The sequence below is a fragment of the Chanos chanos genome, chromosome 10 (genome assembly GCF_902362185.1).
Source record: "Chanos chanos chromosome 10, fChaCha1.1, whole genome shotgun sequence".
NCBI lineage: Eukaryota > Metazoa > Chordata > Actinopteri > Gonorynchiformes > Chanidae > Chanos > Chanos chanos.
The window spans coordinates 19,165,730-19,180,535 of record NC_044504.1 but is presented as its reverse complement, the minus strand read 5'-3'; the positions used below and the strand labels follow the sequence as shown (position 1 = coordinate 19,180,535).

General features: G+C 38.3%; 2 protein-coding genes across 3 annotated transcripts in view; both read left to right on the top strand.

Moving 5' to 3' along the window:
• The first annotated feature begins 963 nt into the window (after positions 1–963).
• On the top strand, positions 964–3,667 carry ube2d1a (ubiquitin-conjugating enzyme E2D 1a). Its single transcript, XM_030785860.1, has 7 exons — positions 964–1,005; positions 2,170–2,233; positions 2,390–2,421; positions 2,593–2,670; positions 2,775–2,880; positions 3,026–3,119; positions 3,306–3,667. Exons 1-7 carry the CDS (start codon positions 982–984, stop codon positions 3,349–3,351), a joined length of 444 nt encoding a protein of 147 aa, XP_030641720.1. The 5' UTR covers positions 964–981; the 3' UTR covers positions 3,352–3,667.
• Positions 3,668–4,890: 1,223 nt separating this feature from the next.
• The window catches only part of bicc1a (BicC family RNA binding protein 1a), a 39,190-nt gene continuing 29,274 nt past the window's right edge, over positions 4,891–14,806 (top strand). For both annotated transcript variants that reach the window (XM_030786904.1, XM_030786903.1), the window contains exons 1-2: positions 4,891–5,083; positions 13,621–13,667. In XM_030786904.1, the coding sequence (XP_030642764.1) occupies positions 4,891–5,083; positions 13,621–13,667 (240 nt within the window). The remainder of the gene's footprint in view (positions 5,084–13,620; positions 13,668–14,806) is intronic.

Below are 14,806 nucleotides of genomic sequence, written 5' to 3'. Positions count from 1 at the left end.
ACATTTCTCGTTTTTAAAAACTGAAACTTGAAATGTGTCGTAGTACTGACTATATGAAAAAACGACTTGTTTTTAATTCTAAATGTTTCTCCAAATGTTGCTGTTAGATCAAAGTGCATTGGAGAGCCCAGTGCAAGTCTTAGCAGCAGCCAAGATTCCTGTCAAGACAACTGGCAAATCTGATGGGATGATGTGGATGAAGAGACCTTGTGGTATGAAGACCTTATTGAACATTTAACTTGGTCAGCGGTTTTGTTTGTTTTGTTTTGTTATTAAAATAAGACCCATGAGCGTCTGTTGATGTCAGCATTTTGTGAAACAGGGATATTATTGAGGTATGAAGTATTTTTTTAAATATTTTTTCTGCTATGAGTTGTAGACATGAAAATACCCTCCTGAGGCTAGGCATGTCATCATAATATCAATAGATGTTTTTTTTTATTATCAGTGAAGTGATGTGTTCATCATAAAGTCATAATAAGGGGAGTATATTAATTCATAACACAAAGCAGTTTGCCTACGTGACGCTGGATGTTATCGTTGAGATTTTTCTTGTCTACTTCGTCGCTGCCCCGCTGCTAGACCTGCTGGAGTTGTCCACTCTCCTCACAATATTTCGCACTACAAGTGCTTGAATAGTGTAATTCAGTGTGCTGTCTGTCAGTTTCATTCTTACCGGCAAGTGTATTTTGCCACTGCATCTTTGTAGTAATTTCATGCATAAAACTTATGCTGGTAACTCATTCAGGTGCCTCTATGAGGTATACTAACTATGTGGTAAATCCTAAAATGTTTTTTCTTTCTTTCTTTCTTTCTTTCTTTCTTTCTTTCTTTCATGGTATATTAGAAAAGCCTTCTCGAGGGAATGCACTGATTGGATCGTCTGAGCAGGATGACGTATGATTCCAGCACTTCGGCGGATATCCGGTCAGATCAGTTGTTGTGCAGTATTGCGCTGGAGAGAGCCAGGGGAACGTAGTTATGGCTTTGAAAAGAATACAGAAGGTAAATGTTATTTTCTTCTCATTTAGAGATTGATGTCATGTCAGCAGTTATATCGATAGACACCTAGAATGTTATTATATCGATCGAACATCTCCTGAATAACTGCACCGTGGACTAATAACCACCAAGATAGCTACCAAACTACTGGCGTTATGTGTCATTTGTAATGTTAGCCAAGTTAGCCAGATAGCTCAGCTAACCAAAGCTGGACTCCGCTCGATGTCAAGAACAAAGACTTCGCTAATGGTGTACTAGCAATTGTCGTTTTAAATCCGTTGACTGGAAATATCGAATGTATTCTGTCTATGGTCGATTTAACATTTTTTACTTAACGTTCTTACAACAAGTTCTTATTTTTCCAGCCCCGTTGTATTGAAAAGAGTAGTAGTCAAAGTTAACTCATATTTTACGTTAGTAACAAGAAAAACAACACTGGTCGCGTGGTACTTAATCCTTATTTTCTCCTTGGGGTACTTTTATTTGATTAACTCGTTAAATTCGTGGTGTTCCTTTATTTATTTATTTATTAAACAGACTATGTAGTTAATTAACTGAACATATTTATGTTCGGACGGCCACATTATGACCCACTTCATGTCAATTGTTTTGCAAACTTGTTTCATTTAATGTTAACTAAAGGGTTTAGGATTCGACAGTTTTTATCTTTCTCTAAAAATATTGCGTAATGTCATTAGGGTCTACGTTTCAAATGAATAGCTGGTATTGCTTTCTTATTGTCGGGTCTCCTTTTGAAGTGTAATTAACTTGGTTCGTTTAAAGGGCATCTTCTGGAACTGTGATCATGAGTTGAGTTATTGTTAAAAGCTTTATTCTTTTCTGTTCACGGTAGCATCATTGGGCCTGTGATTTTCCTGCTTGTATAGATAACGTTAAATAGGAATACACCGGAGTATCTGACGTCATACGAGCACACGCTCAAAAACGTTCTAGCAGGGCACAGCTTCAATTAAAACATCTTTTTGTGTCTTAATGTATGGGTTGCCTATAAATATCCAAATTCACAATTACTTTGGGGGAAAAAGTTTTTGTACAATGTTCATCAGTGTTATTGTTTATAGAGAAAGATATTGGAGATTGTTGTGGGACCTTAAGTAGAGCTCTGAACTGACTTTTTAAAAATGTGTTCATACTGCATATTCACAGGAGCTAATTGACTTACAGCGGGACCCTCCTTCTCAGTGTTCGGCTGGACCAGTGGGTGAAGACTGTGAGTTTCTTTAATATAATGTATGAAAGGTCACACAATAAATCAAACTTGCAGTCACTTAAACACCTATTTTTTATTTATTTATTTAAAGTAATTTTTAACAAAATTGATTTGATCAGGGACTGATTCTCAAATCCACTGTCCCCTCTTTTGCAGTGTTTCATTGGCAAGCAACCATTATGGGACCAGTGAGTAAAAATATTCTTTCATCTTTGCCTATTTCTAATTTTATTAATTTGTTGTGTGTTAACTGATCTTGCTGTTTCTCTGAAAGAGACTCTCTCTAAAACACTTCTCTCTTCGTCCCTCTCTCTCTCTCTCTCTCTCTCTCTCTCTCTCTCTCTCTCTCTCTCTCTCAGGGTGATAGTCCATATCAGGGAGGAGTTTTCTTCCTCACTATTCATTTCCCCACAGACTATCCCTTCAAACCACCAAAGGCAAGTAACTAAACAAAAGCTGGCTGTGAAAGCCAACACTTGCTGCTGACCATTTAAGCTGGTTTATACTTGATGAAACACTCTGTGCTGTCTTTACCTCATAGGTAGCCTTCACAACTAAAATATACCACCCAAACATCAACAGTAACGGTAGCATTTGTCTGGATATCTTGAGATCTCAGTGGTCCCCTGCTCTAACAGTATCCAAAGGTAAATCTGATATATGTTTTTTATTATTATTATTATTTATTTATTTATATATATATATATTTTTTATGTGTTTCCATCAAAAATCAGTTGTTTGCTCAGGAGTTGATGTATTTTCTCACTGACCAGTCTCTTCTTGGTCTTCCAGTGTTATTATCCATATGTTCATTGCTATGTGACCCCAATCCTGATGATCCCTTAGTTCCAGATATTGCACATATCTACAAGTCAGACAAGGACAAGTAAGTGACCATCACAAAGTGTAATTAATTGTTTTTACCAGTCACTTTTAAATGGGAAAACACATTCCTCCCACTTCTTCATCATTTTCATGGTTCTGTTTCATCAGTGCTTTTTTTTTTTAGATTGGTGCTCTTTTACAACTAGATTATTCTAATCTCCTGAACCCGCTGTCCTTTTTGTCACAGGTACAACAGGCTAGCCAGAGACTGGACTCAGAAGTATGCAATGTAACAGAGTGGGATGGAATGATAACGGATGAATGTGGGTGATAATGTTGACCACAAATGTACTGTAAACACCCATTATCCATACTGAATCAAGAGGAGTTTTTTTTTTTTCTTTTTCTTTTTCTTTTCAAAAAGAAACCCTCTGCCCCAAACTTGCTGGTTTATGCATTGAAGCATATTCTTTTTTTTCATTGTTTACGAAAAACAATAAAATATAAATTATTATTCACCTACTACTTAAGTGAGCCATCAAGTAGTAAAAAATGCAATTGTTTATTTTCCCATAGTATAGGTACACGTTTCTTTTCTTTTAGAGATTTTTATTGTATAGTATAAAAACTATACTGGAAGTATTTCTATTGTTTTGCATTAAAAAAAGTGAAACAGTAGTCCTGTTGTCTGTTTTGTTTAGTGATAATATTTTGTAGACATTTTTTTCTGTTTAATTAAAGGATACTAATCTACTCTGTTATGATTGCAAATAATTATATGTAAAATCAATCTAAATTTGTGGATCTCCAGACAGACAAAAGGCATCTTACTGTCAAATAGGGAAAGTGACAGTGTCAATGAATTGATGCTTGAGTTGCCTGGCAAGTTCAGCATTTTTGCTTGACTAACCACCCTAGACCTCCACTGTTACAATAATTTATTAAGGCTCAGTCTTGTTGAACTCATTCACAACATAAAGATTACTTTCTCCTTTTTACACAAGATGGCAGTATTGAATCATTATTTCGATTTAAAGACATCACTGGCCACATATATATGACTGCTGCATAATCACATAGACGTCTGTGATGACGCAAAGGCGGAAAAGACATAATGTAAGAAAAAATTAGTTTTGACTCAAACTTGGAGAATACTTTTATTCATTGTTTCCTTTAATCCCTATTATCTCCTGTCTTATTCTTTACCTAATCTACTGATCTTAGATTTTTAGATAAGATATTGCGGTCATCGCAAAAAGAATCAAAGGGACTCTAAAAAGTTGCCCAGTCTGAAGTATAAATTCATTACTATGTCTGAAGTACAATGCAACATAATGAAAAATTCATAAAAACAACAGTATGGGTTATATTTGGGGACATCAGAATTAAAAAGATCTCGATATGCAAAGTACTCCAGGCGATATTTACCTTGAAATCCGTTAACTGAACCTTGAATGTATGATCTCGTTTAAGTTGGCAGCAACTTCTTGACTCCAGACGCGCATTCTGAAAAGTTTGGGAGGAGAGTGGGCGGTGATTTTAGCACGTGAACGTTCCCAAGAGATTTCATCTGGCTCCTTAAACTTATGTGTTCTGGATCTGGTGGAGAAGGGAATAGGGGAATGGGTCCAGTACGCCGTCGGGGGAGAAGGCTTTAAGCGGACAAGAAACGATCTATTGGCAAGCCTCAGCCTCAGATGAAAATGATTCTTGTCTTTTATTCAACAAATGGGTAGAGTGAAGGAAGTTTCTTATTTGGGAAAGAAAATCTCAGCTCTGCTTTGAATACGTTTGGAATAGAGAGGTTTCAGTGAGCGGTTCCTCGTAACGCAATGGCCGCTAATTGTGACCCTTTGAGTGGATATTTGCAACAGTCGGACCAAGGCTCGAACAGTGAACGGAGTACTGATTCTCCCGTCCCCGTGTCCGAGGATGATTACGCAGGACCCATTGCTTCGACCGACCCGGAGTGGAGCGAGGAAAGGTTTCGTGTCGATCGCAAGAAATTGGAGGTCATGTTACTAGGTACATAAATATTCCATACTGAACAATACAGAGCCGGGGAATTGGAAATTAATTAAACATTTCCTGGCCACATGGATGAATTTAGGTGAACCATGAAAAGTTGTAGGGCGTTTATTCGTTCCAGAGGTCCCCTGGATTCAGAGTGGTAGTCCACTTGGCATGGAAATCAAGTTAACATCTCATCACCTCAAATTCCTCCATCTCCATCTGTCACTAGAACCCATTACCTAAAAATAATATTCTACTTAATGATAATCCGTTTGATCATTCTATAATTGTTCTGAGCTGTAGTCTAAAAACAAATACTTTTTTAAAGTTTCTGCTTTGAAAAGTAGATTTTGTCCACCTCACCAGACTTTCTGTCTTTAATGAGATCATTTTGGTTAAACCTACTGAAGTTGTGCGTACCATCGTATGGGAAGAAACGTTTCACTTCCCAACATGCCAATGTACCAATGACCTCAGCCTGTCAAGCCACGTCTGTTTTACGTACATGGAAGACCTTGAGAAGATATTCAAGCAAATGAGTATAAGAACGCCTTTTGAAGACAGATATACTTTTCAAGCAGACAAGTATCTTTTAGGTGTTATATTTTTAAAAAAAAAAAATTGTGATGGAAACAGTTTTAATTTCCTGTGGATATAGTTTGATACCTGACTCGGCCAGCAGGAGCCACTGCTGAGAATGCAGTGTCTATTCACAAAAAACATTTTCTCTACGTCTAAAAAATAATTACAAAGAGGGCAGAGCAGGTGGAGTGTGTGTGTGTGTGTGTGTGTGTGTGTGTGTGTGTGTGTGTGTGAGAGAGAGAGAGAGAGAGAGAGAGAGAGAGAGAAAGAAATGCGTTAGACTAATGTTAGCATGTGTCTCTGTCCTACGCAGGATATTAGTCCAGACTAAACAGACTGCTGTAGTCACCAATCATTCAAACCTCTGTATGGCTGGGCTTCTAGGAGTGTCCTCCTATCTTATATACTTATTTAAACAGAATGACATCAGCCCTATTGCCTCAGGAAGCCAAACAAGCACCATCTGCATGGGAAATTATGAGAGATCTAGTCAACACTTTAACAAACCATCATAAGTCAAATGTCATCATGACAGTTGAAAATTTGTTTTTAAGTCAGCTGTCATGATCATCAAAATCAGAGATGAATGAATGAATGAACATTGGCCCTTTCTGTTCCACAATGGAAGATTTTCACAGTATCAGAAGTTGGCAGTATAGGTGGTTTTCTGTTCAGTATTTCTATGTTTAGATGAGTAATGAGATTCGTACCATACATATCATTATTTTCCCCACTCAGTTTTATTAGATAATGAGTCAGGGGCCACTGTGACACTAACAATTTTTTAAAAACCTGTAGTGAGGTAACCCCATGTGTGCATCTGCACATGTGTTTGTTTGTGTGTGTGTGTGTGAGAGAGAGAGAGAGAGAGAGAGACCAGATTGAAAACACAAATGAGACAGTGTGAAGTAATTTGTAAAGAGCAGACAAGAGGACGTTATAAAAAGACATATGAGTCACAGAGTTTCTGACCGACTGTTAGAGAGGTACAAGAAAAACTTAGCAAGTGTGAGTTCGTAAGAAAGAGAGTACTGACAGAGGGATGGCCATGGTGTCAGGTTTGTTTCTCCTCCTCTATGGGTTTGGCTGTGTATCGTTGCAGAAAAGTACATTCCTCAAAGCAGCATGTCATCACTGCCTTTTCCTGGAAACTCATGAAATCGGCTGCCATCCCTCCATTTCTCTGCCACATGTGGGTGTGTGGGTGTGTGTGTGTGTGTGTGTGTTTTGAGACATCTGTTACTTAATTGTCAGAGTTGTGTTTTAGAGACATCTTGGGTTGGATGTGCTGATGTCTGTGGAGAATGCTGTGTGTGGTTTCACCTCTCACCTTTGATCTGTTGGTCAAAGTGTGTTTCAGGATGACTGACTGCATTATATGAACCGTGAAACCATATATGAACCCTTTTTATTGGATCTTTTAAACAAACAGGATGTATTGAGCTATCTCAAATACACAAAGAAACACACACACACACACATACAGGAGGGCTGTTATTCTTGGATCATCTTGAAATTCCATTTTAGATTTGTTCTTTTCTATCATCTCTCATTAGTTCAATGGGAATCTATTATTTTTTCTTAATGATTGATCATTTATGTTCTGTGATTTGTCTTCAGTTGTACCATATGGAGACGTTTTCTTTGGTTTAGAGAGTGTTGATGGTGTGAGTTTGCTCATGAGTGGGCAGAACTACCCAGACGTTTACTGATAATGACTCTATTGTCTGGGTGTATGTTTGTGTATGAGGTTTTATTGTCGGTTAAGGCACTTCTGGCTTCTCCCCTTTCCAGGAAACTTGTGTAAATCAGTTTGAGAGAGTAGATGGTCATACAACGTTTAACGTCCAAATATGTCTACAAACTCCCAAAATTATAGCTGTTTCAAATCATAATATGACATTCAAGGAATGAAAAAGCTTAATTTTAATACGCATTTTACAATTTTGCTCATAGCCATCTGTCTCCAGTCAGTAGTGTGTTGTAGAGGGCAGATGTAAGGGTGGTGTGAGGTGGGGAACAGTATAACTTGTAGGTTATGACTTTGATATTTACAAAGAAATGAGTGGAAAGAATTGTGTGTGGGTTTGTTGTTTTACCTATGAATTTGCCACACCAAGCTGAATAAATTAATTAATTAATTAATTTAAATGCCACAGCAGTTCCCATTAGTTAAGCCAAGTTCATTGGTTTCAGGTGTAGTAAAATTAGGACACACACACACACACACAGAAAGAGAGAAAGAGAAAGAGAAAGAGAGGGAGGAAGAGAGAGAGAGAGAGAGAGGGAGCGAGAGAGAGAGAGAGAGAGAGAGAGAGAGAGAGAGAGAGATCCTGTGCTTGGCTTTGGTATGTGTGCTCTCCATTAGACACAGGAATAGTAGGAAACATATGGAAATCATTTTGAGATCAGATACATAAAGGCTGTGATTTTCACCTAAACCTTGAATGGCAGAACGTTCTGGAACCCTGTTTTTATTTTAATACTGTATGTTTTATAGTGAAATATAAAAACAGAAGGTGAGCAGTATAGAATATTCTGAATGGATTTTGGATTCATATCACCCTTGTTCATTTAATATAAGGTACAACCCTGCTGAGATAACAAGGGCTATTTTTTAAATTAAAAATGGGTATATATTTAGTTTTTGCACTCAGGCAGTTTCATATTTATTGTATTTGTCTCTAGTCTATGTCTATGTAGGATGTCTATGTATTCCATGTCTATGTCTATTTGTCTAATGCCTTGGGTCTGCATGTACTTATATTTTCTGTGCATGCCTGTGTGAGTACAGATGCTAATTTTGTGTGTTTCTCCATGTGTGTGCATGTTTGTGTGTGAGTGCTTGCATGGACAGGAAGTGAGCTCTGTTTTGGGGAATGTGCTTTAGGCTTGCTCACAACTGTAGTGTTGCCAGGGAAACACCAGCCTGTTGCTTCAGATCTGAAGTGTGTGTGTGTGTTTGGGTGGGTGTTTGGGTGAGTGTGTGTGGGTGTTTGGGTGAGTGGGTGTTTATGTTTGTGTGTGTGTGTGTGTGTGTGAATGCGGGTGCGAGTGTGATTGTGTGCAAAACAGATCATGACATCTTTATTTAGACTTTCCAAAACCATAAACATTCAGAAAATACTGCTAAGGGTTGAAATGATTTTTCACATAGTATATACAATACAAAAGAAACAGTATAGTTTTCATGAAAGGCAATTTTTCCATGATGTTTAATAAAACTGAATGGTAATAAAATGGCACCAGTCTTTCTTTCATCATAACCTCTGTCTCCTGCGCTGTCTGTCAGTGTTTCAGTCTGAGTCCTGTGTAGCTGCCCCTGTATCTGACATAAACGGATTTGAAACATATTGATGTAATTAAACAATCATCCACAACCTGCTTACAAGACAAATTCCTCCTACAGACAGAGCGTGATGAAGGCTTGGAGATTTTGGTTAGCTTTGTAGGTTTACTGTGTGGAAAAAGCTGCCTTTCATTAGGATTGGAAGAGAGGGCGGGAGTCGGATGGCTCTATCCGGGGCCCTGTTCTGTCCATCCTGACTCATATCCTTAGGCCCAGAACTGCAAAAGAAACTGAAAAGTTATTCCTGCTTTTCTACTTCTCTCCCAGTCAACCACTGCTCTCACACACGCTTCACATTCACATTCTCTCTGGTTTGTGGTTTGCTATTTTTTTCTCAGTCTTTGTGTGTGTGTGTATGTGTGTGTACATGTGAATGTAGGTCAGCGTGCTTATGTGCGCGTGTGAGTGACTGGAGGAGAATTATAACATAAATTTTTGCGTATGCCTGAGTGCATATACTTATGTATAATTGTACATATCTAAGCCTAGCATATGAGTAAGTTTGTTCTGTTCCTTCAGTTGCTACTGGCCTTGTAACTGGTTTCTTGTTTTTTTTGCCCAATTTGACACGAATGAGAGATGATATAATAATGATCTATGTTTTCTGTAGTTGCTTATAAAATATATGAATTATCAGAGCTGTCAAATGGATCCATAACAAGGGACAGAGAACGGAAAACTGTTTTGACACATATGGCTTGATAGTGGTCCTTGCAAATCCTAATTTAGTTCATTCACTTCCTTCAGGAGGGTGTCTAGTTTATGAGAGATGTTTGAAAGGCTTGCGGTCTCATTTCATGAGTGGTTAATTCGAATGGCATGTGTATTCAACAATAATAATTATTGTTGAATACACATGCAGAACTTCTCATAGGATAATGTAGAGCTTATGAAGCTGCTGATTTGTATGTAGACATGGAAGGACACACACACACACTATTGACTCCACAACCTTATTCAGTGTTTATTATTGCCTGTTCTGTTTGGCTTGGTTATACTATCAAACTCAACCACTATGTACACTGAAAGTCTCTTTCATCTGATGGTTATTAGACAGATCAAATCTATTCTGCATCAGTTCACAAAAACAAATATACACATGAGGAAAAAACTGAATTGAATTAAAGGAAAGTAGTTAATTTAATGAGTCTTCAAATAATGTAATGTAATTTGCCAGTTCAGAGTAGATGAAATTTATCTCTGATTTATTTTTGTCTCACTTTGTGTGTCTGTGTGTGTCTGTCTTGCTTACCCCACTCCTGCTGTCCTCTCCTCTGGATACATCATGAGTTCTGGACTAAGTGTGTGCCCGCGCGCGTGTGTGTGTGCGTGCGTGTGTGTGCGTGTGTGTGCGTATGTATTTATGTGTGTGTGTGTGTGTGTGTGTGTGTGCATGCGTGTGTATTCATGTGTGTGTGTGTGTGTGTGCACATGTGTGTTTGTGTTTGTCCTCCCATGTTTCTTTTCATTTTGCACTTGCTTTTAATTAAACATGCTTCACAAGCAGACTGTCTGCTACACTGGATATACATCAAGCTAAAACATAGTACATTTATCCCCACGATTGACCAAGGTAAAAGAATAGCACTGTCTCTTGCTTAACTGCTTATACTGTGGGCACTGAAATGTTTAGTATGGGGCATTGCATCGCCAGCAGAGGGGAGAGAGATCTCTGTGGTATCCCAGCCTTCTTTATCCTCAGACTAAATATAATATATGGGTTAGAAAAGTTTTTCAAATGGAGGCAGAGTTTGGATTGCATGAAAGATGCATTTATTCATGTGTACTGTGTATGTTATGCGTAAATTATGACTCCTCTTCGACTTACGCTGAGTCAGTGGTGCAGTGGTGTATGTATGAGAGAAATACAAAGAGAAATGAAAAAAGAGAGACAGAAAGACTTTAGTAAAACTTTTTAATGAAGAAACCTGATGTGCTTTCAGGGCTTGCAGTATCAACAAATGTGTCTGATGTCAGTACATCCTCCAAAGTCAGCCCCGGAGAGATTTTCACAAGACTGGCTTATCCATTGGAACGCGCAGAACGTTTGGCCTAATGCATTGGACTGGTGTGCTGGAAGCACTCTGGTCTGATTTGTGCACCTGAACTGGGATTGAGTTGGGATTGTACAGCAGCACTGGTTGATTCCTCTGAGTCAGAGGGCTCTGGGGAGGAAAAGAGATCACATCAGTAATGCACTTGGGGGTCAATCAGTGTCTTTGAACTGTTAATTATTTTGTCACATGCAAATGCATTGACTGCACTGTGGCTGTGGAGTGCGCTGTGCTAAATTGCTTATGAGCTTTTCTCTCTCTCTCTCTGTCTCTCTCTGTCTCTCTCTGTCTCTCTCTCTCTCTCTCCCTCTGTTTGTTTCTGTGCTCCCTTTCTCTTTGTCTGTGTGTATGTGAGAGGGTGTGTGTGCCTGTGTGTGTGTGTTTTAGCGAGGCAGCTGCACTTGAGGTGTCCTCCTTGGCATGTGTGCTGTCAGGCACAGCTCTAAGGACACGCCAAGCGTCTGTTTACATTTTGCTCACCTCTCAAACTAAATGAAGAATATCATTCCCTTTCTGTGCTCTTCAGAGTGTGTTTTATTGTTGCGAGGTGGAGTTACCTTAAGTTTTCTCCACAGTCTTCATGCTTTAATGTAACCAACACACCCTGGTAGCTCGCGTAAGTTCAGATGGTTTCTAATATTAACACAAAAGAACACTGGTAGCCCTCTGTCATCAAACAGCATTGGCAGAAAAATAAGCCAAAGTTTTCAACACTGGTTATCATACGCTGTTTTTATTATCTTCATATTGACAGTAACACTAGCACTGTGTTAGATAACACAGAGAGTATCACAAAAGGTCACGTTAGTCTGTTTTCTTGGCCCACTCCAAACACTTTTGGATTCCTATCTCTTTGGATATGTGGTACTGAAAGGGGTTGCTTTTTATAGAGACATTTAAGTATTTTAGAAAAATATTTGCTGATACTGATTCAGATATTTCACATGAAAAACGCAGGGGTGGATTTCTACAACTTCTTAAAGAAGGCAATTCCACTGTGAAGTAAAGATAAGGGTTGTCCTTAGGTAACCTAGACTTTAAATGTAATGTTGAAGGCTTCAGATATTCCTCTGCATTGACTTCTTGCGTGATGGTTAGTTTAAATGGCCGCTTGATGATTTACACTAGTTCCCTGTAGCACTCACACATGTAAAGAGAGATTGCTGGTAGGACTTCTACATAGATACACAGTGTCATCCTCAAGTTTGCTCTCCCTGTCCCTCTCCCTCTCTCACTTCCCCCTTCCTTTTTCGTCCTCCCTCTCTGTTTTATTGTGCTAGAATGCCAGAAGTGAATGTTCCCTCAGTTTTCATACTGTTTCCCAGTCGTTTCACATGATGTCATCATCTTGTCCTTGCTTGATTGGCTGTACAGAATGGGCCAGCAGGCAAAGAGCAGATGATGGATCTGATGGAATATTATGGGGCTCAGAGATAAGCAGCTTGTTTTCTCTTCTTTTTCAGAGAAACCTTTCAGTGAAGCAAGTTTCAGTTTCTCTGTTAAGCTAGAATGTTTCACGTAGAGGGAGGATGTTTGTTATTATCTGTTTAATCAGTGATATCTTGTTCCAGCTTTTTTTTTTCCCTGTCTGTTTTTAATTCTGCTTTTGGCAGGATGGTAGATTTTTTTTGACAGATGTGCTTTTGCTGACATGACGTGTGGTCTCTTAGAGGTTAGGCTAATGATTTTTATTCCATTTTTTTCTCTGTTGGGGTTTGTCGATCTGATCTTCTGTAAGATCCTTGTTTAATCTCTGTATTAAGAACAGAGTTTGTAAGGGGGCTTTTAGTTGCAGAACAAATTGCTCTCTTCTCAAGTTAAAACCAAGGGTTCTGGTGTGTTTTATTGAGTTGGTAATTTACTAAAATAGAAAAAGAGGGCTAATAAAAGCTTTGGAATGCTGAGTAATGTAAGATGGAACTGTTGGATATAACAGATTATGATTATTCTGATTTTCATTTTTCATTATCATCTCTTTATTATTAGTTCAATTGTCCTAATATTAAACGCATGTAATTAAGAAAGGACATGCACACACATACAGGTACTGTTTTACAGCACAATATAGTGCAAACATACCCACCATACAGTGTAATCAAATTTGTGTATTTGAAATGTATGTGGTTTACTTCAACTCAAACATCACCTCCTGATGCCTGAGGCATTTTTGCGTGAATCAGGAAAAACTCTTCCTGCTGATCTCATGTATCGTTGCACCGCTCTGTGTATCAGGGAAGGGAGTCTGATGGGAAATGTCTTATTTACTCTTTATTTATATTTATTTATTATTTAAACGACACAGTCGAGCAAATAGAGCCATTATTATGTTTTATTTCACTGTTCTACTACTCTTTTTTTAAAAACAGCTTCACTTAGATTTACAGGTCAAATGCATCTACAGAGGAATGTCTCATAATTTAAAGGCAATTCGTGCACGGTACCATGTGAAGTTATATGTGAGAGAAATGTAAATATATTGAAACCAGTCTGTTATGTTTGGCCTGTGTGCATTTGGAGCTCTCTAATTTTGACCATTCTGATCATGTCTTTCTTTCTTCCCCCAGCGGCCAGTGAAGGAAGGACCAATGGAGGAGAGGATTTCTTTCAGAAGGTAGGAAAGCATAGGCCCATATTACCACGTTTGTTTTTCGTCTCAGTACAAGAAATTGCTTTCCTCAGAGAAGAGTGACATCATATGTTGAAATCTCCTTTGAGTTCAAGGTCCTGAAGCTGGTTTTGTATATAATTTGGATTTTTTTGTATATAATTTAGAACTCATGAATGCATTTACCACATTGCTGTTGGTTTGCAAACATGAAGTAATTAATTACTGAATGATGTGCATGGTCAGGCCTTTTTCAGTTGGTGGACGGTTATTTGGCAAGTTTTTATTGTTTCTTGACACTATTGATAATAAACTGTCAAACTGTATCACCATCTCACTCAATACATGTCATTTTTAACAATGACACAGAAGCAAATCTAAGAAAATGATCAAAATAAATTTATTAAAAACCTATGATGAAGTAACTCAAAAAACAACTACATCCATCTATGAGTGTGTACCCACTGTTTGGAACAGAGGTGAATAAGTAACTTTGAAAAGTTCCAAAAGTCACCAGATGAAGTAATACATGTGTAAGTGGTGACACAGTGTTGTGTGTGTGTGTGTGTGTGTGTGTGTGTGTGTGGGGGAGTTTGAAAAGTGATTACTTAAGCATGTCGTAAAATGCATGTTAGGTGTTTGATGTTCAAGAAACGAGCAACCATGGACAATGGACAGATGTTTTGTTGGTAGGGATCTAACTTTTCTGCTCTGTGTCTCTAGACAAAATGTCTCTCCAATTTTGGCTTGGAGGAATCTAAATGCTTGGATCAGTAATCCCAATTCTTGGGAGATTATGGAAATTCTTAAACAAATAACTTCCATTAGAAAGCTGTTTTGATTCAAATGTAGGTGGGGCCTTGTCCTTCAAATGCCAAAAGTCCTCTCAGCTTTGGCAACTGCCTCTCTTTTACCATGAGACTGGTTCTTTGTGTTAGCTACTGGATCATACTCACCATGTATCACTGTGTAAATCTGGACACATCAAAGCTACTCTGTGTTTCATGACTGTGTTTGGAGAACAGAGGGCCAGTGCTCTCAGGAAGTGAGAAGGTTTTTCTATGTCATGCCTTTTGCTGGAATGGGGTCTAAGTGTGTAATTGAGCTCTTTGATGGTGAGGCCTCCACACTGTCTTTTGAGAGAG